Source organism: Beta vulgaris, chromosome 4 (genome assembly GCF_026745355.1).
Source record: "Beta vulgaris subsp. vulgaris cultivar EL10 chromosome 4, EL10.2, whole genome shotgun sequence".
NCBI classification, from domain to species: domain Eukaryota; kingdom Viridiplantae; phylum Streptophyta; class Magnoliopsida; order Caryophyllales; family Amaranthaceae; genus Beta; species Beta vulgaris.
The window spans coordinates 61800329-61823707 of NC_079205.1; the positions used below are offsets into that span (position 1 = coordinate 61800329).

Sequence of the window (23379 nt, forward strand, 5' to 3'; positions counted from 1 at the left end):
GTCGTAGTTGACACATTTTCTTGTAGTGAAAAATTATATAAATTGATCAAAAAGAGTACTAATTTACTTATTGTTGTCGGGTTGTATTGGGTCAGAATGGTGTTGGGTCGGGTTTAGTTGGGTCGGGTGGTAAGTGGGTTGGGTCGAAATTGGGTTGGGTCACAACTGGGTTGGGTCAGAACTGTGTCGGTTATAGCTGGGTTGGGTCGGTTATAACTGGGTTGGGTGGTAACTGGGTTGGGTGGTAACTGGGTGGGTTGGTAACTGGGTTGGGTGATAACTGGGTAGGTTTAACTGGGTCATTGGCGGGTGAAGTTGGGTGCGGGTTATTTTGGGTCGGAAACAGGTTGGGTCTGGGTCGTTGTTCACGGGTGCAACTGGGCACGGGTCAAACTGGGTCGACCCAACTCAGGTTGGGTTACCAATTCCACGGGTTAAACTGGGCACGGGTGAACGCTAGGTCGGAATGGGTCGGCTTTCCAACCGACTACTCTCGGCTCGGAACAGGTTGGGTCTGGGTCGCATGCGGGTTCACCCGTGGGTCGGCCCAGTTTTTGACACCCCTAATCCTCCTTGGGTCTAGCCATGTAATATGAGCCATGACTTTCGTTGGGTCTACTAATATAAGCTTTTACAGGACTTAGACCGATTATAATCAGTATTCAATTATGGCTAATAGCGCAATCGTCTTGGCTCTGTCCCTGAAGCTTCTGCATAGCTTCATCGAAGCAACCGTGGTCTCTGCTGGGGAGTGTCGATTAGCCTCTAATAAGTTTTGATGTATGGATATGGAACGAGGTTACTATCAAACACTCACCTGTCCCTAAATGCCAATAGTGTTAATTCCTCAAAAAAAAATTGGTACCATATTGACATTTGATACTTGTCATATTCGGGAACTTTCGTGTATTTATATGCAAGGAAAAATAATCTTGTTAGATTTATCTAATATGTATTTTTATGATATTGACTCTTTTTTTTTTAGTTTTTTATTTAACATAATTAAAGATATTGATGTTCAAAGGTGTGTGTTGGCAAACGTGTCAAATTCTTTGAGTATGACTAAACAAAATGGAAAGTAAGTTAACTAATTGAAACAAATCTAAGTCTATTATAAGCATAACATTTTTGGGCTCTAATAGAATTAATTACCTATTCTCTTCTTGCTAGGTTTAACCTCTTCTTGATCCGCTATCATTACTTGGTGGTGATGAATTATCTTGACCTTTTACCTTCCATTTCCTTAAGCATCGACCTTCTTGAAACATTCCTTTACATTCTAAGACTTGAACAAATACCCAATTAAGTGATAATGAGTAGCAAGTATTCCAAAAGATGGTCTACCTTTTGTTTAAATTTATGTGAATGATGAAAAACTGAAACATCTACTTGTTGTAGGGTGTAATTGCTTCGGAATTATTTTTCCATCATACCCTCAGGGGGGGGGGGAGTACAGAAATTATCTCAACAAAATTATAGAGTAGTTTGTGCAAATAATAATATTGGCCTCATATTGTTTCTAGAAAAGTGTGCAATATCTTTCATCCTTAGTTTAGACTATAGATGCAATTTTTGATGATGGAAAAAAAGTGAAGTATCACACATGAAGCGGAGGGTGGTGATCCTGAACTTCCTTCATTTCGTTTTAAATGCAACAAATGAATATTTTATATCTCACAAATAATACACATTTTGTTGCATTTAAAACGAAACGGAGGAAGTATATATTTTGCTGCACTTGCTAAATAGAAAAGTGGTACCCATACAAATGTTTATAGTTATAGTAGTCGGATTTGATCTCAACATGTCAATTAGTCCACAAATCATTGGAAACCAAACGACCCCAGTGCAAATAAAAGAAAACTGCCCTCATAATTTACAACTGCCTTCTTCAAAAACAGCCTAGAACAGCTTTCTAGAGCAAAATTCAACAGTACTAACAAAAACAGGCATTGCTTTAATTTGTTGAATCATTTTGGTACCAAGCACTGCTTCATGCTTACGGCAAAACGAGCGGCAACTATAATCATCGAATCAGTAGATAAAGATAAGCCTTCATGCACCACTTCTTTACTAAGCTCTTCCTGATGAATTTAGGAAGTTTTGCATCACTTCTTTACTTAATTCTTCATGCACCTACAAGAAGGAAACGGGGACTTATCAGTTATCATCACCACCACCTAATGGAAAGATTATGTTTCTTTTTCTCGTGAGAAGAAGGATGTAAACGGTGAAGCTGCATCAAGATATTATACATACTCCCCTCAAAAAAAAAAAAGATATTATACATACTAGTTTACGATAAATTCTCTGGAAGGCGTCGCAAAAGTCCTCTGCCTCCTCCGGGCCAACCTACAGAGACATTAGAAGTCATTGAACATGCAAAGAAAGAGATAAGCATAATAACATTAGATTTTGCTCAGCGTTGGCTGGTCTGGAAAATGAGAAATAAGTACAAGATTACCTGCCTAGTCAGAGTGACATTGCAAGAAATCAAAACCCAATTTCAGGTAACAAAAGTTCTATTTCCTTCCTAAGGTAATTTATTTCTGCTGTTTTATTTTGAATTTTTTGGTTTGCCCTTCCTCCGTTCTGGGATGAGTGGAACACTTCTCTCTTAAATGTAAGAGCTTTTTGAGAGAAGTATTTAACTTATTTCAGAACGGAGGAAGCATATGAGTACAATTGAGATGTAAACTTTAAAAAATTGAAGACAGAGGTATATAATAGACGACACTTTAGGAACGTATTAAGAAACGCACAAGATGCTGAAGCTAAAACTAACGTATTATGAATTTACCAATAGACAAGCAAACAGGTACATAAAGAATATCCACATAATTGGCATATGAGATCACTGGAGAAGGAGTGAAGCAGAAGTTCTTACTTTTTGGAGACACGTGAGGAATTCAGAGCCTGCCGAACTTAAAAACTGACCATAGCTCAACAACTAGATTGTTCTCTACCAGATTGGCAAAAGCAGGACACAAGGACTATCAAATAACACAAGGATTTCCATCCGACACAAACTAACAATAAATGCCCCGATAAAGCCACAACATAGAGTGGAAGGACGTCCCTCAGGCATCCATGAAGTTGCCTAGTGAAACAAAGACAAAAATAAAGGATGATGATATAAGAACACAAGGGTTCACACAAAGAGCTTCCACCTTACACGAAACCAACAGTGATTGTCTCTATAAGCCACAAATGTTAAGAGTTAGAAGAGCGCATCTCCGGAACCCATGAAGTCTAAGGTCCATATTCAACATTTGATTCACATGTTATTCTAGATCCAAATCACCCTTAGGAAGCACGTTTTGAAGATCATATGCATCTGAAGTCTTCTGATTGCAAATGACAAGTCTATCGAAATTGAAAGGTGTGGTCCCTGAGTCACCCAAAGTCTTTCAAAAATATAAACACCACAAAAATTTTGATCGACCTAGTTAAGGCAACCACCAGAAGAGAATGCTAATTCTATCTAGTAAATAATTGACATAATAGAGATACACAATTATAGAGTTTGTATTATGCTGCAGAGTTGGATCTCTAATGGGTATTGACCCATTGGGTAGATTAAGATTTTTCCCGCTTTCTGAAACAACCATGAAAATATTTTAATAACAAAATTTGTTGAAAGGACTGATCTTCAGCAGCTTTCCAGGATCACGTTGGTCGCTTGATCCATACATTGCAAAATTTTAAACAACGCAGAAGATCAGCCTGGGAAGCTAATTCAAAGGCTATATAAACTTATGGTTCACCCCCAATAGAGAATTTTTTTTTTTTTGCAGCTGATAGAAATGAGAAAATTCGCGGACTTCTTAACTTCTCAAAGGCTTTCAAGAACACAGATGACACTGAATCCAATACTTATTGACTCCAGAAAGGTCGAACGTCAATTTAGAGAGATCCATACAAGGCCCTGGTTGAAATTTGAAGACAAATGTAGGGTTGTAGGCAAAAAAGGCCCACATTGGTGCTCACTCAAAGTCTGCATCGTCATTTGGTGCATATGTGATGCTGAGCTAAAAGTCCCTAATCCTCCAGAAAGGGAACGATTAAAGCACAAAATCAAAGATTTAACTCATTCCACAAATTGCTCTCAGCAAAAGTCAAATGACATGCTAAAAACCATTTAAGGTCAAAAAAAGGTGGCATATCTATGATGTAGAAGCTATTGATATCCCCTCACACTCCACCAATCCAGCTCCGTCCTGTAGCTATAGGTCATCATTCTAGATGAAGCCTTAAAGATTTTGCAAGGGAGTGAAGAAGAGCTTGGAGAATATTACGTTGATCATTGCTCCTTCTAAATCTATTTAATGATGTTAATCCAGGTGCAGCTCAAGATGCAAATAAATTGAGCATGTTCCTACCGCAGGATTCATTCAATAGTTCGCTTAACTTGGATACTGTCACTACTCAACTATTAACAGCTTTTTTATGCTGAGCTATCTAGACACCACCAGAAGAAAAGATATGGGGAAAGACAATCAATTATCTTTCTTATTTCATCAAAACAATCATTCAATAATTTGTAACATGCATAAGATTCATAAGCCTGGCATCTAGATTTCTGAGCAGAAATGTCAGACAGAAGTTGCTTCCTTACAGACATGAATTCTATGCAGATCAGATCCAAATGAACACTAACAAGACTCTCTTGGCCCGTTTGGTTAGTGGTACTAAATGGTAGTAATGGTAATGGTTTAGAGTGTACATTGTGAAGGCATTCTTCTGTTGACATCCATGATAATGCAACTTTATCCTAAAAACACATATTTTCTTCCTAAAATTTCATTACCATCCATTACCAATTGGGAAGGTGGTATTGAGTGGTAATGAAAATTTATGAGAAAATCCATGTTTTGACATCAAGTTTCATTACCATGGGTATTAACTTGGAAATATCTACACAAATTTAAACTAAAACATTACTATTACCACAATTTTGTACCACTAACCAAACGGGCCGTCTGAGAGTATACCAGTATCATGGTATTACATAATAACTGGCCGTGGGGTAGTAATGAATTCCCAATTTGACAAATAGTAGATAAAAATTGCCAGAAAAGACATTAGTTTTACTTGTCATGCTACAAAGAGTATTATCAAACAACGCATACATGCTTAAATGCTCACCATTCTCTCTGCAGCAGATTTTAGTTTATCCCAGAAGACGCCTGCTACAACACACGGCAAAAAGATGTCAATTCAGCAAATTTTAGCCAACTGAGGGGCAGTCAAAAGAGCAAGCCATTATCATCTAACTATCATTTAGCTTTGAAGCATTTTACATAGTGAAGCCAAAAAGAAAAGAGCTACACTACTACACACGCACACACAGACATACATATACATATATATACCCTTAAAGAAGTCCACGATAAGAAAACAAGACAAAGGAAGTTGTCAATTAGAAGACATGTCACAAGCTGTGTTTTCTTCAAATAACATACTTACATTGTCTTCTTTTCATCAAAGCAAAAGACAAATCAGTTCTGAATGCAATGAAAGTGAGAAACTAGTCAACTACACATAAAAGCAAAGACACAGTGTCTGCTTAGAAGGCCTTGGAAGTACGGAATTTAACATACAAAGTTTTCACTCGAGAACAACAAAAGACACCTCAATAAACAACAATCTGGAACAACTAATGGGCAATACCTCGGCTGGTGGTTTCTTGATCACTCCAAGCATCTTGCCACTCATTTACCTGAAGAGATACAAAAGTTCATATAGGAAAACAGACGAGCAATGCAATCCCATGAAGCAAATCATTCTCAATGTTTAAGTGAAACTACCTCATCCATTGGTGGCGTTGGTGCTTGTGAGGTTGATTGCCCTGATGATTCAGATTCAGCTTGCTATGTGTTCACCAAATAATAAGATTAATCAGATGCAAAACACTTAACAGGAAATACAAAATTTAGTATTTTATAAATCAATCCACAATATTCTACACCAGCAACCAACATCTTTTCAAGCTAAAATACCCCAGAAGTCACTGGCTTACTATTGCAATTATGATCATAAACAAGCTTTTATCATCCCAAAATTCAACAGAATTTTAAACCAAAAGCAACAATGCAATACTCTATCCATCCAAAAATAAAGCCTATTGTCCCAAACTCCAAACTCTGTATAATATACATATATATAAGTGTTTGACATAATGTCGCTAAAACACCTTTATAATAGTTGCATCATTTACACACTCTCCCTATCAATTGGAAATAATATGATACCTTTTCCTTGACATCCCAAACTAGTAACACAAAACACGACTTGACTCACGCAACCGATCCCATCCTATTGAGATTAAAGCTCCGGCATTGTTGTATAAAATGACTACGATTATGGACCGGGTATATCTACTACAAGCACCCAAAAAAGAAAACCTTGATTTCCTAAATTCTTATTCAGACATCATCCATTAACTGAAAAGACAGTAAGCAGCTAGTTACTGCTGAAGAAATCAAATTCCCCTCACATATCTCCAATGAGATAGTGAAAGCAATGCCCAAAACTGGATTGCAGCAAAAAAGAATCATTTTCTTGAAATTCCCATAAATATAATAGAATTATGTATTACATGAACTTGAGATAAATCCCATAAAGCAAAATTACAGTAGCGAAAACCCCAACAAAAAATTGGAACCATAAACCCTAATATTTAGTAAGTGAACTAGCAAAGTATCCATTTTCAGCAGTAATTAAACTTGGTTACAACAAACAAAGATAGGGTTTTTACTGTCACAAAGAAAGAAAGAAAGAAAGAAAGAAAGAAAGAAAGAAAGAGAGAGAGATTACATGGTGGTTACGATTTCGGACAACAGGGAAGAGGAGAAGGAGGCGCTGAAATTCGCGTTCATCCATGATTCCTTTTGCTCTGCAATTTTAGATCTTCAGTCTTTCTTTAGTTTTGTAAAATGTTGATCAAGGATCAAAAGAGACAACCACGCAGCAATACTCGAGAATTGGAAATTTTGATACTGAGCCATCACGAAAGATCTAAACACTTATTGGGACACGTACTTTAATATAATATTTTTTCTATTTTAATTTACATTTTACGAAGAATTACTTGATATAGTTGGATTCGTCACGAAAAATACTATAAAAATATTAATTTAAAAAAAAAATATCTACATAAATTGAGAGTAATTAACGGTCAAAGTTCGTCTTGAAACATTGTATGCGTCTTATATTTTGAAACAAATGGAGTAAGTTGTAATAACTACCTTTATTTAACCAACTTATGAAAATAAATATTTTTTACAAACAAAATTTAATTGTATTATTTTTGCAGCCAAATTTTCAATCTTATAGGAACCCATTTAAAATTTTCCATGGAATTTTCTCTCTTTTTCCTCTCTATTTACCTTAAATAACTTGAACGCTTGAAATCTCCTTCATTCACTTTCAAATTCACTTTATGTGTTGCTACTTGCTACATAAACAAGATTCAATTAGGGTTAGGGCTTGTCAAGTAAGGGTTTATGTAACACATAATCACATCCTTGTTTTTCCCATTATTGACCAATTACTTTATACTTCCTCCATGTCAATTTTGTTATGATACTTTCTATTTTAAGAAGTTTTAATTTAATTGTGACACTTTCATTTTTGGATAATAACTTCTCTCTATCTATTTCCTATCACATGGAATCCTTTTATTTTCTTTCTCTATCTCTAATCTCTATCCTCTCCAAAAATCACCTAGGAATTCGTGGTTTAAAAAGTGTCACAACTAATCTGGAACGGAAGAAGTAAAATTGTTCCAGTTGTGCAAGCGATAGTTAATGGTCCTCTAGCATTGCCTGAACAAGATCCAGAAATCCAAAATTGATATTGGACACTCATTTTGCTGAAGTACACTCATTTATCAACAAACAGTGGTAGCATTGTTATAACTCAAACTTAATGAGGAAAATTGAACTTGATTTATGATCAGTATTTATGATATAAAAAATTGTTACAAATATCAGAATTAATGAGACAAGAACTATCTTCTCTTGATACACTTGCATTACATATAGAGGCCATTACATTTACAATATAGTTGTAATTTCAAATCTTAGAGGTATCATATGTTGCTCGGCCCAAAGCGATAGCAGTTTTAGAGCCAGAAAGCCGACCCAAATGCTTGCAGATGAACTCGCCAGCAGAAAGTAGCTTCCCGAGGTCCACATTAGTGTTGATGCCGAGCCCATGAAGCATGTATACCACATCTTCAGTCGCAACATTTCCTGATGCTCCTTTTGCATACGGGCATCCACCAAGTCCTGCTACCGAGGAATCGATCACACTGATTCCCATCTGTTTGGGAACAGAATGACATGAGATTTCAACAGGAAATGGTAAATAAAGCTACCCACCCCCCAAACAGATCCCCTTTTCTAACCTTTGGTTCTTTTCACCCACAAAATTTTCATCAGAATGTATATTTCAGCTTATTGGAACTTAAATGTACAAATTATAGTTGTAGATTGAACTTGGGTTCCCTATACTCCCCTAATTTTTTTTTGGCCAGTATTTGTACTTACTTTTCCTAAAACTTTACTACAAAAGTGAAAAAAACAAAACTTTACCTGCAGAGACGCCAAAATATTTGGAAGAGATTGTCCGTAAGTATCATGGAAATGCACAGCAATCTTTTCAACAGGAACAACTGCCACTACAGCTTCAAGCATGGGGATAACAGTACCTGCAGAAAAAAGGATATCTTATTATGAGAAATGAGGATAAATGATTAGGTCTAATAAGCTACAATTATTCAAAGTTAGGATATAACACACTCCATCAGTTTAGTTGTTTGATTGGTCATATATACATGCAGGCTGCAGCGAAATACAAAAGTTGTCAACCTAAGTCCAGGATTATACAGAGGCGTAGAAACCATGTTACTTCAACTCTTATACTGTCTTGCTTATCGGTCTTGGACACTCGGACAAGGGTATGGAATCCTTACCTAACACTCCAAATTTCCCTAAAGACCCCAATTATCTTGAGCCAAATATTTTTAAGAAAAGAAAGAAGAAAAAGGAGAAGGGGAGAAGATTATGTGATTTATGCTCAAAATTGGGTTTGATATCAGAATTTTAACAAGAAAACTACCAAAGGTAACAGCTTAATGTTTCGTCATGCGTGTATATGTAGTGTAACGTGAAAAAGAACACGCTTTTGTAAAGTTGTATAGCACCCATATCCAATTTCAGGACACATTTCTATGTCTGATATTATGGGACCTAAAATATTTGTATATGCACCCATACCCAACAATCAACATGTGCCCCATGTCTGAGTAACATAGGTAGTATAAAATAGATAAATTTGAACGAAAAAGAAAAGCTTTTTAATAACAATGAAACCAAATGACCAAACAATTTAGCAATGCCAGCACATAAAATCAGCTCAATTGTGATAAACAATAAAGTTCCTTCAACAGGGAAAGTGTTCCCCCAGAATGTAGCTCAAGAAGAGCAGGATAGATTGGATAACAACATTACCTGGTGTACCTATGCCAATAGTATCACCAAGAGATATCTCAAAGCAGCCCATTTCATACAGTTCCTTAGCCACATATGCCACCTTTGCAGGAGGAATCGGCCCTTCTACTGGGCACCCAACCACACATGATACATACCTACACAAGTGTGTTCATATTAAGCATAGGTATTACAGAAACAGCATGAGCAATGAAGGTAATGGAAAGTAGACAAAAAATTCAGAGATAGACGGTGATGGAAAAGACTAAATTTGAGAACCAGAAGGTGTAGAGCATACCCACGAACTGGGATTGAGAGTTTTCTAGCAGCAGAAATAACAGCACGATAACGAACAAGACTGTCATCAATGCTGCAGTTGATATTTGACTTTGAGAAGGATTCTGAAGCAGACGCAAAAACAGCAATTTCCTTGGCACCAGCTGCTATAGCTGCTTCAAATCCCTGGAAATGAAATATAAGAAACTGAGAAAGCTATCCATGACTCATGAGCATTCATGTTTAAGTACAGAGATCAGCCACAGTCAAAATCACTCACTTTTAAGTTTGGGGTCAACACAGGAAGACGAGCAGAATCCACATGGCAGACTGCTTTCATAACATCTTTGGCATCTGAGAGCTGCAAGAACAATTTAAAAATAAGGTTAGCAAGTTGCAAATATGTGGAAACAACGATCTACATCAGAACGGAAAGTACATATAACTGAGAAAAGTGAAAGTACCTGAGGTACCCATTTAGGTGAGACAAAACTGGTTGCCTCAACAACAGATAATCCAGCAGAAACTAGTCTATGGATCAACTCGACCTTTATATGGGTAGGCACCATGTTCTTCTCATTTTGCAGTCCATCCCGTGGACCAACTTCCACGATCTTCACAAAATTTGACAAGTCATTTAGAACCTGCAATGACAAGAAAATTAAGGCAAAAAGACAAGAAAAAAAAAAAGCAGGTTGATAAAACTCAAACAACTCTTGAATGAAAAGAAATCCATAAACCAGATGTACAACACAATCCACGAAAAGGAAGTTCATAACCACATCAGAGGCACAATAATAACCAAATACTTGGAGCAAAAGACTTAACAGATGCTAAATACTAGAGCTTGAAGAATAGATGGCCAAAGTACCCATTTACCTTGCTCCTTTTGGCACGAGTGCACTTGTCATGGTTCCCATAAGCCATATGATTCCGGCCTAGGCTTAAGCTCCTCCATACAAAAGAGTTGCTATGGGACTTCTCCCTATTTTTCCTCCCCCAAGGAAAAGCCTCTTCTGTATAATCTTGAGTATCCTCACTGCAATGAATTAAGAACCATATTGGCTGTAAGAATCTCAACAAAAAATTGTATACGAAGTCCTAAACGAGCCCTTGGAGCACACTAACCTACAACTGTTGGATGTGCTGCACCTGCTTCCTTCAATCCAGCGAGCTCCCATGCCCAAATCCTCTCCTTGGGGTCGGCAAGCACCAGATGAAAACCTCTGAATTCTATCCATAGTGTTCATGCTAGGTAGTTTGTCAAAACTGAGGGGTTCCTCCAAACTCGACATTCTGAAAGTAAACATACAAAGGAAAATATTAAATAAATATATACACAAATTCCTCCTCCGCAGCAATAACATAAAGTAACCATATTTGGAATGTTTAGCATATTGTCTATGTGTCATGATATGAGCCACGGGTAGTCAGATTCCACAAACAAATCACGAAGATGTTCGCTTGTCAAAAGAAAGAAATCAACTAAGAACAATCAAACAGGAGCTCCAATTAGACCAAAGAAGTACACATTGGGCGAGAATGCACATATTGTTGTCCTTGTAACATGGTTATCGATATCATCCTCATCCAACCATCACACTTTTTCTATAGTATTTATAGCAGCTAGACATGATAAGATTGATTTTCTCCATTTCTCCAAATTAAGATTTCCTAATTTCTAAACCTTTTACACATGGAATCCAAATTGCAGAGACATAATTTATATCACAAGCCAATATTACAACATAAAAAGAAAAAAATGATCTTGCACTGGGAAGTTGGAAGCACACAGCAGTAGCACATTCCACCTAAACCCTTATTAGCTACCATCAATTACAAAAATTCCTTATGAATTTATTGTCCAAATATCAGAATCACTCAACTTAACTGCACCACAATATAGCTAGTTCCCCTAATTCATCAAAATCAAAAGCTTTTTCTACAAATCAAAACCAGCCTAACACTCCAAGCCGAAATCGAAAAAAGTAAGCAAATTGCATATCACAATTCACAAATAAACAATGTCACCATCAAAATTAATCAACTACAGCTTCCCATAAGTGTCAGTACTTGTAACATGAACAAAAATCCCAATTCAACAAGAGAAATAACTACATGTATATGTAACACCCAGCTACAATAAACAAAACCATTATATAGAAAAATTGTGTAAGGAAACAGAGGAACAAAATCACAAACATGGCCCAATTGTATTTAAAATGATCACCACAAAAGAAAAAAAGGTAATCAACTGTAATTAAACCCCTAAATTTCTTAATTTTGATCTTAATTTAACTAAAAGAAACAAACAAAAAGGTTTCCCTAATTTTATTTTATCCTATCTAATCCTCTGTTCCCCAATCAAATTAACAGGACATAAACCCATCAATAAAATTGAGCAATAACCCACAAATTTTAACTTAAGACAAACCTGAATCAGACAAAGAAATTGTCGGAAAATTCCCAATAATTTGAACAGAAAACCCTAGATTTATGGAAAATGGGGGAAAATTTTCTTCTTTCTTTTTTGGGTTTTTTCCTATATTCCCATTAAAGTTTATATTTTTATTTATGTGGGTAGTTATTAATGTTGCTCATAAATCATTCTTGGTGTTAGGTGTGGAAATTGAGATGAAGAGAGAGAAAAACAAAAGGAAACAAATGGGGGAGGTGACTTCTTGTGGCAGAAATTACTTTGTCCCATTTTAAAGGTTTCTGATGTGACTATTACACTACATGTATTTTTTTTAGACCAGAGAAAAAAATTTGGGGAAAAAAAATTGGAGGGAAAAATGGTGGGTAGGTTGTTTTCTGTTGGAAGTTGGTCAATTTCTATGTATTTTTTTAAAATTATGTTATTTCTATGCATTGTTTGTCCTTCTAATTAGTCAATTATGTCTATAATAATAAGAGTATAGTATACATTAAATTGTTTTGAGGGTGCTCATGGAAACTGGAAAGAAAACAATAGAGGGTTTCTAGGAAGGTAACCAAAGTATGATTAGTGTTAGGAAAGTTTGTTAAATTTAACCACTTTTTATTAGGTTATAGTTTGTGATTTTTTAGACTTTTTTGAAAATTAATTGTGGATTAGTATTTAGTTTAGATACTTTCTATTGTTGCTATATGGTATCGATTTTTATCAAGGATTTTTGAGACTGATGGTATAGTTTTGTATCTTCTACATGGGAGACTAAGGTTCGCATTTTGGTGGAAGCAAAAATTTCAATAATATTATTGGGGGAGAGGGTTTGATGCTTGTTGGGCCTTGTGAGTAACTCTATGCTAGGGCAGCTCAGAGAAAATTTTTCTTACATGTTATCACGTGGTTCTCGAAAGGGGCCCCCCAAAAAATATGATTTTCGATTTTTAATTAATTATTTATGGGGTTCGAGTAAAAGTGTAGATTATAATGACTTCAACAATTATATATATATATATATATATGTATGTATATATATTATAATAATAATAATAATAATAATATGAGTATGTGCAAAAACAATTTGCTGATAAATCTTGAAGAAGTAATGATAATAAATGTAAACCACTTAAAGATGTTGTACTAATAAAAACATTGCAAGTTACTACATTTAACAACTAAAAAGGTAATAGTTGACTTTCTTACTTTACTTATAGATTTCCTATGTTCACTTTTGACAAAAGAAGTTCACCCAATGAATCAATATAACTCTAAGAAAACAAAAATGGGTGCAAATTATCAAAATAATATTATCAAAGCAAATAATCTTAAGCCAAAATTGAAAGTGCATTCAAAGAAGTGCAAGCAAGGATCATACAATCTCAATTTAGAAGCTAAGCACATATTGAGGCTAATAAAACCCTTAACTCAGCCACATTACAAAATTACTAATGCTTAGTAATATTTAACATATAAATCAGTTTTGATCATCTTAGTCCACACAAAATATACTTTGTTGAATTCCACATTGCAAGATTTGTTTGACGATCGTAGTTTTTATGAAGGAAATTTTTGTTTGATTCAACTTATGTATTTGTTTGATTCGATTGCTTATGTAGATGTCGTATGACTTTTTATTAATGAATTAATTTGATTATTCAAAAAAAAAAAATATACCTTGTTGAAAGGTCAAGGGAGTTTATTGAGACTCAAACTTCATATTTCAATATGGAGGAGCAAGAATCCTAGGAGCAACTCCAATGACGAGCTATAAAACGTTGTGAATTGTGACTCTGCTTTTTAGAAGGAAATTGTGAATGATGAAATGAATTAAATAATAGGTAATAACACTTGCATGTTGTCGGAGTCACCTTCGGTTGCAAACATCATGTGGTCTCTCTAATCAAAAGTTCTACATAGCATATACTTCCTCCGTTTCTAAATAAGTGCAACATTTGCATAGTGTTTATTATTCACAGTTAAAACTTTAATTAGCTTTGGTGATTTACATTTTAAGAAAAATATAGTCATATGGGATCTTGCTAGATTCGTCTGAATGTGAATTTTTTTAATATCAACTTTTTATAATTTTTACTTATTGATAATTGAAGATATTAATGGTTAAAATAATGCATTGGCAAACGTGAAACAAGAAATGTTGCACTTATTTAGAAGTGGAGGAAGTATTAATAAACGGTTGAGATCCTCCCAATTAGTCAACATGAATTCGATTTGTATAACTTACTTATAATATTTTATCCTTTTCTTTTTGGTATACAATTTGCACAATAAAATGGTTTGTTTTCAGTTAAATGAACTAGGGGCCTGTTCTCTTCGGCATAAAACAGCTGAACTGAACTGAATTGAATTGAACTGAACTGATTTGAACTGAACTGAAATGAATAGTGATATGTGAGAGGAAAAGTATTGTCAAGAGATGAACTGAACTGAACTGAACTGGTCTGAACTGAACTGATCTGAACTGAATTGAATTGAACTGAACTGAATTGAATTGAACTGAACTGAACTGAAAATAAGCTGGGGAGAACAGGCCCTAGGTGGATTTATCTCAATTTTCAAGTCGAAAATCTCAACCCAATCTGTCAATGGCTCATTTGGTTGAAGTTGGGAAGTATAACTTTCCATGAATTTGAATTGCCTATAAAATTTTATTTTCGAGTAAGGCTATGTTTAGTTCACCTGAAATTTTCTGATCTGAACTTATTTTTTTTGATCTGATCTGATATGAACTGATCTGATTACAAGATCTTATTTTTTAGATTTTTCTCAATATATAAGGAAAAATATAGTCATGTGGGGTCTTATTTGATTCGTCTCAATGAGTACTTTATTAATATTCAATTATTATAATTTTTACTAATACGTAATGAAAGATATAATGAATTTTAAATATAAGCATGATCTGAATTGATCTGATCTGAACTTATTTTTTCTGATCTGATCTGATTAGATCTGAAATAAGCAAAAATAAGGTGAACTGAACATAGCCTAAGTATATTTTTTTGCTGAATTTTTTTTCCTTACATAATGCAAAAGTGAGTTTTAATTCCCAAAATATGGCAAAAAAAAAAAAAAAAAAATCCCTGCGTACCGTCCACGTAGGACGGCACGCGAGAGGCTATTTTTTTTTGTTTTTGCCCACATAAACTGCTACTCACAGTATAAACCGCTATTCTGAGTAGCGGTTTACTTGGGCAAAATATTGCAAGCACAAATCAAACTCTGCTACTTGAGTAATGAACCGCTACTCGAAGTAGCGGTTTACACAACACACACAAAAAAACAATTTTATTTTTTTATTTTTTTTTGTAAACCGCTACTTCGAGTAGCGGTTTTGCTTAAGTTGAAAAAAAAAAAATTTCTCGCGTGCTGTCCTACGTGGACGATATGCAGGGAAATATTTTTTTGGGGCATATTTTGGGAATTAAAATCCACCTTTGCATTATATAAGGAAATTTTTTTTTTTCTTGATTAAATTTAAAAAATTCTATTTTTCATTAGAATTTCTACTTATCTAGGAAGGCTAGGTAGGTTATTAAGAGTAGGGTTTGAAGAAGGGAAAAACAGACCTCGAAATCAAAAATGGAAAAGGAGCAAGAAGATGAAGTTGTATGCTTGGACGAATCATTCTTCATCAATGACGAGTACCTCCTTTACTTTTTCTCTCTCCTCTATTACTTCATTTATCAACTGTTCTTGCTAAATCTCTGATCAATAATAAGTAAATTGATTTTTGCAGTTACCAATTAACAACTTTTACATTTGGGTCTCAAGTTCTTGAGCTATTTTGCCTTAATTCAGCTTCAAGTGAGTAAATTCTATTTCAAGACTTGATTTTTTTTTTGTTTGTTATGGATTTTCTGGGATTTTCACAATTAATAGAATTAACTCTTCAACAATTACCATTTTGATGTTGGTTAATAGTTAATTACACTTTTGTGCTGCTATAAGTTACAATTACCCATATTTTTTTTATTAATAAAGATTAGAGCTTGATGAGAAATCTAATACTTCCTCCGTTTCGTTTTAAATGCTTATATCTCCCAAATAATACCCATTTGTTGCATTTAAAATGAAGTAGTAGTTATTAAGTGTACAATGGAGAAGTATACTGATATTTGAATTTGTGGGGCAGCTGATTTTGATCTGACAGGTCAGTTGGTGTGGCCTGGAGCAGTGCTGCTCAATGAATACCTCTCAAAAAATGCTGAGATGCTTCAAGGACTTTCTCTTATTGAGTTAGGTTCTGGTGTTGGTATGTCCCCCTTTTTGAAGTATTATTTATCTCTTTTTATGTGGAAGTTTGGAATTTTGTAATATGGAACTGAAAATAGAATTCATTGTCTTATTGATGAAATGTAAGCTAGATGAGACTATAAATCTTGTTGTGTTTCTTGTGGTCCAAGAATCAAGAGTTTTGGCCTCTTTAACTTGTATTCAATTAAGCTTTGTTTGTATAGCGGCATATGTTTACCTCCTTCGACCCCGGTTATCCCACCTACTAGGGTGGATCGGGGCCTTGGGGGTGCTCAGATGTATTTTTGTTCTGTGACTGCAATGGAACACCTTATAAGGCTTAAGCATGATATTTAACCTCTCAAGCTGTTTATTTGATTGAACAATTTTTTATGTTGAACTCGGTCATGCGTGCTGTTGTGAAAAACTGATCAAATTTGTTAGCATAATGTAGAACAAAGTCTACTAGCTAAATCTTTTAGCATTTTAGTTGAACAAAGTCTACTAGCCAAATTTGTGAAAAACAGACCAAATATGTTAAGTGTTTCACCTTTCAGCTGCAACCCTTAATGAATTATGGTTGTGAACTTGTGTAGTTATAGCGTTATACCCTATTAGCTTCAGTTGCATCCCTCTCTAAGAAAGTCTTTGTTTCTCTCTGCAACCAGTCCCAATTCCCAAATCTACGATTAGCCTTTTTTTAGAGCCCTTTTTGAATGAATCTATTTCTATGAAAAGCTAAAATATCTAGTAAGAGCTGATAAGTTTCCTTCCGAAGCTCTACCAACTCAGAAGCTTGGTTCTGATGTTGAACATATCTTCATTTCGTCTTTTATTGAAATGATAGAAGGTCATCTGTTAAATAGCGTGTTTATATGCCTGAGAAGAATTTTATGTTATTCCTACACATTTAGAAATGTCGCCGATGGTGGGTTACCTTTAATTTTTGACATATATTTACATATTCTCTTTCGTCCTGAAAATGTAATACACAAGCGATTATATAGTTTATACTTTCTACTTTGGTACTGTTTTTCCTTTCAAGTTTCAACTCCTAAATTGCAGGTGTCACTGGAGTACTCTGTCGTAGATTTTGCGAAAAAGTTCTGTTGACTGACCACAATGATGAAGTTCTTAAGGCAAGTAAATGGAATTAATATTTTAGAGAAGGGTATCTAGAAGCTTTGTGTTTGATCTTGGTGGCATTACAGCGTGTGTTGTCCTGTTTTGCAGATCCTGAAGAAAAATATAGATCTACATGCATCTTCTGAGGAATGCCCTTGCTTGGGTATGTGAAAGAGGCTTGGAGCAGCAGTTTGTGGTATGTCAGTGAGCTGATAGGTTGTTATAATTTCTTCCTCTCAGATTTGGTGGCTGACAAACTAGAATGGGGAAATTCTGACCAGATAAATGCAATCGTGCAAAGATACCCTGAAGGATTTGATCTTGTTCTTGGAGCTGATATCTATATCCTAATTTTTCTTTTCTGATTCCAAATCTTGCTATTTTTTTTGTTATGTGATGATTGGTGCTGATGTGATTCGTTTCAATCAGCCCATGGCCTTACATAGACTGCCGAAACTTGCATTGAGATTACTTGTCAATCGCTTTTCTTTTATTTCTGCATATAATTGAGGACTTTGACAGTTTATAAGCTTCCAACAATCCAGTATTCCGTTGCTGTTTGATACAGTTAAGCAACTTCTTGAAGTTAGAGGAAAAGGAAGATGCAGATTCATTCTGGGCTATGTTTCTCGTGCCAAAGTGTGAGCAACTTGTCCTGAATATCTTATGCATAGAATAGATCTCTTCAATTTGACATCTTCATAAAGAATTTATGTAATTTGATGGTTGATCTATCAGCAATGAGGACATAAATGTCAGTAATTTCTTTCTCATTTCATGCTAAACTTTGCATCAAACTGTGAAGTTAATGCTAAGTACAGAGGCGTATGATAGATTGATGTGAACATCATGAGCTGTCCAGAATTTGTAAATAATTTTTTTTCTTCTGTGGTGGTACTCTTGTGTTCCATACATCTAATTGTTGTTTTTTTGCCTTAATGCAGGATGGATCAAATGGTGCTCAATGAGGCCCTGGTACACGGCTTGTCAATGAAAGAAGTTGATGGAACCCGTTCAATGGTTGGAAACTTGGAAGGGGTCATTTACGAGATTACCCTGTAGTAGATCTTAAAACTTTGCTCCGTAATTGGGATGTGGAGCCTGTAATGAAGTTTTGTTACAAAAGGAAAATGAGAATGAAAGAAGGCGCGGTTCAAATGTGGTTCCACACTTCCCAGCTTCAGGTTTTAGACCAAATACACATTTCAGATGGATAGTAAGCAAGAAAGTGCAGCCTGAGGTAATGGCACAGTCGAAATTTGAGTCTCAGCTTACAAAGTGTGCTATATTCCAGACTAGTGGAACTGTAGCATAACATTGTGAAACGATAACTGCATACATTCGTAGCTTTTAACATCGACATTTTCATCTCGTCAGGGATGATAGTTATAAGTTATCAATGTATCATACTATCCTACATCAGATACTTCGAGAAGATAGTTCATCAGATATTTTTCGACTGTGCAATTTATTTACTGGATTAACTCTTATAGTACCTTTATAACCAACGGTTGCCAAGACTACCCTGAAATGCGATGGAGGAGCTTTTAAACTATTGTCTTCCGTCGTATAGTCGTTCTTTAGGGTCTTGTTTGTGATGTGGCCAAGAAATGAACATGTCCTGATGCCTGACGGCTAGTTTTTGAAAAACCCAGCACAAACATAAAGTTTACAGATCAAAACTTGGGTGTTAATTGTTGAACCCGAACACGCTTATACTACTTAAGCAGAGATACCAATCTCTAAATATGATCCAAAGCTGATCCTATTGTAAGTCCTATGGAGAAACCTAAACCTATAGTTGGAAATGAGTTGTGCCAGAGGTGGCCGGTGCACGAGTTTGGCCCAACCTGGCATGAGCCCGCTACTAGCTTGACATGGTGCGGAAAGCACAATAGTGGACTATGCATGGACATCATTTTTGAAATTTGCACAACTTCTTGAGGAGTCTTATTGGCATGACGTGACCTGGCTCGTCCACCTTCACACGAGCCAACCAAATGTATGTGATCCTCTTGTAAAAAGTTGGCACAACACAACTATTCCTCAAGTCGACTGATAAGGCACGAAACCTGCGAGCTAACTTAACATGACTGATTCCCAACTCTATTCTAAAATGTAGTTTACTATTTTCTGTAAAAGATCAATATGAACGAAAAAGATAGATACAATTATACTCGATATTTTTTTAAGGTAAGGAGAAAAGAAGGTTAGGAGACCCTCTGCACTAGGAGAGTTCCAACCTTATCGTTTACAAGAATAGAATGAAGAGCGGAATGAGTACAATCATCTATATTAAACTGAGAATTAACTAAATGACCGACGTTGGCGATCCAATATGATGCTTTGTTTGCTTCCCGGTAGACATGACGAATAGCCCAGGAAGAGAAAGAACGAAAAAGAGCTTGGATACCTTGATGATATGAGCAATCTGCCAAGGAGGAGACCATATATCTTTTACTGACTTTATGACCAAAAGATTATCACCTTTAATTTGGAGGTGACAGATATTGTTCTGGATAGCTAGGCGAAGCCCTTGTTGAAGAGCAGTTGCGTCGGCAATGAACACAAAAGAAGTTCCAATTAAGTTCCAAAATTGAAAGCTGTAGCTGTGAAGAAATGACCATCAGCATCTCCAATGACAATGCCTGCTATACAACTATACTCGATATAGTAACATCCAAAAGTACACCAAACAACTTCTAGAAAATTTTAAAGCAACCCAACTCAATTCACCAAACCTTATACACCTCAAACTCATCCACTCACTTTTCAACAAGAAAGTCCATAATCTTCACTTTCTTTTCTCAACAAGACCTTATACTCAATTTATATTGAGAATCTTATCATCTATAGTTGAAAAAAACTCTCAAATATCTCCAAAAAGTCATAAAAAGAATCCTTCACTTTCCTAGAAGCAGTTGTAAAGTAAAGCCATCATTCCTTTGTCTCCATTCATGGCATCTTCCTTTGGCTGCTCCTACTCCCTCAAATCCCTAATTTTTTTAACAACAAATCTTTTACTTTTCCTCACACCCACAAATTCTAGATTAGGTAAAATCAACATTTTATTTTGAACAAACAATACTCAATCATTACAAATCAAAATCAAAATCAAAATCAAAACCCTAAAAAAAACATCACTCATGAAATCACAACCCTAGAAATGCGTCTTCTTCTTCTTCTTCTCCTCCTCTTTCTCTCTCTAAATCTTCTTCAACAACAACAATCATCAGCTCAAAACGACACCGTTTCACCACCATCATCATCACCATGTCCTCTAAACTTCACAACCCTAAAAACCCTAATCCAATCAACAAACGTAAAATCATCAAACGACGTCGCATTAAACTGTCAATACATCGCAGAAGGTCTTCGACTCGTTCTCTCTCAATACCTCAAACTCACTGGAAACTTCCACCCACCTCGTAACTCGGCCGAGTCATGTTGGAACTCGTACGACTCAGTCGTCGACTCGTTCATACCTAATTTCAAAATCAGACCTTCATGTGGGTTTCAAACATCGTTCATATCACAAGATTGTATGAACATCACAACTCGTACTGAGTTCGAAAGAATCGTTCCTAACTCAGCTATAAACGACGCCGTTTCGAATTGTAATCAGTCTTTAGAAAATGGGTCACCTTGTGCTTCGTGTTTAACGAGTTTAACTACTTTACAAGCTACTTATCTTACTGGTGGAAATAATAGTGGGAATATTTCTGATTGTGTTAATCTACCATTGATTTATGCTGGTGGTTTGATTAATCATTTTGGACCGTCTGATCTTGGTACTGTTAAGTGTTTGTTTTCATTAGATTTTAGTAGGGGTGAAAATGGGAGTAATAAGAGGAAGAAAATGTTGATTATTGTAATTGTTGTTGTGGGTTTTATTGGGTTATGTTTTGTTTTTGGTGGGTGTTATGTTTTTTTGAGGTTGAGGAAGAGGAGAAGGTTTCAGAAGAAGAGGAGGATTGTTCGGGTCGAGTCTGGGTCCGGGTCTGGGTCTAAATTTCCGTCGTTTGGCAGGAGTACACATTTGATGAAGTTTAGTATTGATGAGATTAAGAGGGCTACTAAGAATTTTCATAGGGATAATTTGATTGGGAAAGGTGGGTATGGGAATGTGTACAAGGGTGTATTGGTTGATGGTACTGAGATTGCTGTGAAGAGGTTTAAGAACTGTTCTGCAGCTGGGGACGCGAGTTTTACTCATGAAGTTGAGGTGATTGCGAGTATTAGGCATTTTAATCTTGTGGAGTTGAGAGGATATTGTGTTGCCACTACTAAATATGAGGGTCATCAGAGGATTATTGTGTGTGATTTGATGCATAATGGGAGTTTACATGATCATTTGTATGAGCAAAGTTTGGATAAGAAGCTAAGTTGGCCGATTAGGCAAAAAATCGCGTTAGGGATGGCTCGAGGATTGGCTTATTTGCATTATGGCGCGCAGCCTGCTATCATTCATCGCGATATCAAAGCTAGTAATATACTTTTGGATGATAATTTCGAGGCCAAGGTTGCGGATTTTGGTCTTGCTAAGTTTAACCCTGAAGGGTTTTCACATTTGAGCACGAGAGTGGCGGGTACTATGGGCTATGTTGCCCCGGAATATGCTCTTTATGGGCAATTAACCGAGAGAAGTGATGTTTATAGTTTCGGTGTTGTGTTGTTAGAACTGTTGAGTGGAAAGAAAGCCATTTTATCAGGCAATGATGGACAAGGGCAACCGTCATTGGTAACTGATTGGGCGTGGTCGTTGGTGAGGAAAGGACACGCTTTGGATGTCATAGAAGAAGGGATGCCGGAATTAGGACCTGATTCAGTAATGGAGAAATATGTACTAATCGCGGTTTTGTGTTCGCATCCACAGTTGTATGCTAGGCCTACAATGGATCAAGTTGTGAAGATTTTGGAGAGTGATTTACCAGTTCCTTGTATACCAGAAAGGCCAATATCTTTTATTGCAGAACTTGAGGATATTGAGAGATCTGCTAGTAGTAGTGGCTCAGGTCAATTATCAACTTCTGGAGGATTTCAATCATATTCAATGGGAAATGCTGATTTTCCTTGTTATAATGGGCAAGAGGAAGAACAAGATCCTGCCAAAAACTTGAAATGCTAGAACTTTTTTTATGATTGTTCTTAGTTTATTTGAAACATTGATCCCTTGTTTTGTACACTTTGTTTATATAGATTTCCTTTGTTAATTTTGGCTGGGAGTTTTGGGTTGTAGATAGCACATGTACTATGAATAGGAAATAATAGGAGAAGATTGTATATAAAAGCTTATAATGTTACATTTGATTCATACATTATACATGCTCTGCTTCTGCTCATTTCATTGCATCTCTCTTAAATGAAGCCATGCTAAGGGCTAAGTGCTAAGGGCTAAGGCTATTACTTCCGTCGTTTCGAATTAAATGCAACAAATCCACTTTAACCTATGCCGATGTATTATTTTGATCATAAATATTTATAATTACATATAAGTAAAAATTACAAAAACTACGTTTTATAAAAGTACGTCACGAGACGAATCCGAATCTAACAAGATTCCAATTGACTATGTTTTTCATTAGGTATAAATCACAAATCTTAGTCAGAATGAAAAATATAAATAGTGAATATATACGAAAAATTATTCATAAAGTTCATTATATATATATATTTTTTCTGTTTTTTGAAAGCCAATAAATCAATGACGTAAATATTTTGTTAATCGAAGATATAATGATAAAAGATGGTAAATTTGCATTTTATTACTCAAGAATATAAAGAATTTACCATTTTTAG

General features: G+C 35.6%; 4 protein-coding genes across 5 annotated transcripts; 2 read left to right on the forward strand and 2 right to left on the reverse strand.

Annotated features, from left to right (window-relative positions):
• Positions 1–1742: 1742 nt before the first annotated feature.
• LOC104890114 (uncharacterized) lies at positions 1743–7004 on the reverse strand. 2 transcript variants are annotated; one of them, XM_010675485.4, is made up of 6 exons: positions 6820–7004; positions 5811–5873; positions 5674–5722; positions 5149–5189; positions 2293–2352; positions 1743–2136 (listed from the first exon to the last, which is right to left on the reverse strand). In XM_010675485.4, exons 1-6 carry the CDS (start codon positions 6883–6885, stop codon positions 2074–2076), a joined length of 342 nt encoding a protein of 113 aa, XP_010673787.1. In that variant the 5' UTR covers positions 6886–7004; the 3' UTR covers positions 1743–2073. The 2 variants fall into 2 exon arrangements, with proteins under 2 accessions (XP_010673787.1, XP_010673786.1); XM_010675484.4 differs by having other exon boundaries at positions 5149–5192.
• Positions 7005–7933: 929 nt separating this feature from the next.
• Positions 7934–12480, reverse strand: LOC104890112 (hydroxymethylglutaryl-CoA lyase, mitochondrial). The gene is made up of 9 exons (XM_010675483.4): positions 12208–12480; positions 10902–11069; positions 10653–10812; positions 10238–10417; positions 10054–10134; positions 9796–9959; positions 9519–9655; positions 8601–8716; positions 7934–8328 (listed from the first exon to the last, which is right to left on the reverse strand). Exons 2-9 carry the CDS (start codon positions 11066–11068, stop codon positions 8080–8082), a joined length of 1254 nt encoding a protein of 417 aa, XP_010673785.1. The 5' UTR covers position 11069; positions 12208–12480; the 3' UTR covers positions 7934–8079.
• A 3224-nt stretch (positions 12481–15704) lies between these two features.
• Positions 15705–19051, forward strand: LOC104890111 (uncharacterized). The gene is made up of 8 exons (XM_010675482.4): positions 15705–15863; positions 15959–16026; positions 16355–16474; positions 17521–17594; positions 17689–17743; positions 17821–17922; positions 18110–18221; positions 18525–19051. Exons 1-8 carry the CDS (start codon positions 15802–15804, stop codon positions 18640–18642), a joined length of 711 nt encoding a protein of 236 aa, XP_010673784.1. The 5' UTR covers positions 15705–15801; the 3' UTR covers positions 18643–19051.
• A 143-nt stretch (positions 19052–19194) lies between these two features.
• Positions 19195–22903, forward strand: LOC104890110 (probable LRR receptor-like serine/threonine-protein kinase RKF3). Its single transcript, XM_010675481.4, has one exon. It carries the CDS (start codon positions 20747–20749, stop codon positions 22706–22708), a length of 1962 nt encoding a protein of 653 aa, XP_010673783.2. The 5' UTR covers positions 19195–20746; the 3' UTR covers positions 22709–22903.
• Positions 22904–23379: the final 476 nt, after the last annotated feature.

What these genes read in the sequence shown, in the direction of transcription:
- LOC104890114 (XM_010675484.4), bottom strand. Translation starts at nt 6,885, where the DNA reads ATGGATGAACGCGAATTTCAGCGCCTCCTTCTCCTCTTCCCTGTTGTC. An exon ending in TCCGAAATCGTAACCACCAT is followed by an intron (nt 5,874 to 6,819) that starts GTAATCTCTCTC and finishes GTGAACACATAG; the next exon opens with CAAGCTGAATCTGAATCATC. An exon ending in AGAGAATTTATCGTAAACTA is followed by an intron (nt 2,137 to 2,292) that starts GTATGTATAATA and finishes TCCTTCTTGTAG; the next exon opens with GTGCATGAAGAATTAAGTAA.
- LOC104890112 (XM_010675483.4), bottom strand. Translation starts at nt 11,068, where the DNA reads ATGTCGAGTTTGGAGGAACCCCTCAGTTTTGACAAACTACCTAGCATG. An exon ending in TGTTGACCCCAAACTTAAAA is followed by an intron (nt 9,960 to 10,053) that starts GTGAGTGATTTT and finishes TTTCATTTCCAG; the next exon opens with GGATTTGAAGCAGCTATAGC. An exon ending in CTCTCAATCCCAGTTCGTGG is followed by an intron (nt 9,656 to 9,795) that starts GTATGCTCTACA and finishes ACACTTGTGTAG; the next exon opens with GTATGTATCATGTGTGGTTG.
- LOC104890111 (XM_010675482.4), top strand. Translation starts at nt 15,802, where the DNA reads ATGGAAAAGGAGCAAGAAGATGAAGTTGTATGCTTGGACGAATCATTC. An exon ending in ACAATGATGAAGTTCTTAAG is followed by an intron (nt 17,595 to 17,688) that starts GCAAGTAAATGG and finishes CCTGTTTTGCAG; the next exon opens with ATCCTGAAGAAAAATATAGA. An exon ending in TATGTTTCTCGTGCCAAAGT is followed by an intron (nt 18,222 to 18,524) that starts GTGAGCAACTTG and finishes GCCTTAATGCAG; the next exon opens with GATGGATCAAATGGTGCTCA.
- LOC104890110 (XM_010675481.4), top strand. Translation starts at nt 20,747, where the DNA reads ATGCGTCTTCTTCTTCTTCTTCTCCTCCTCTTTCTCTCTCTAAATCTT.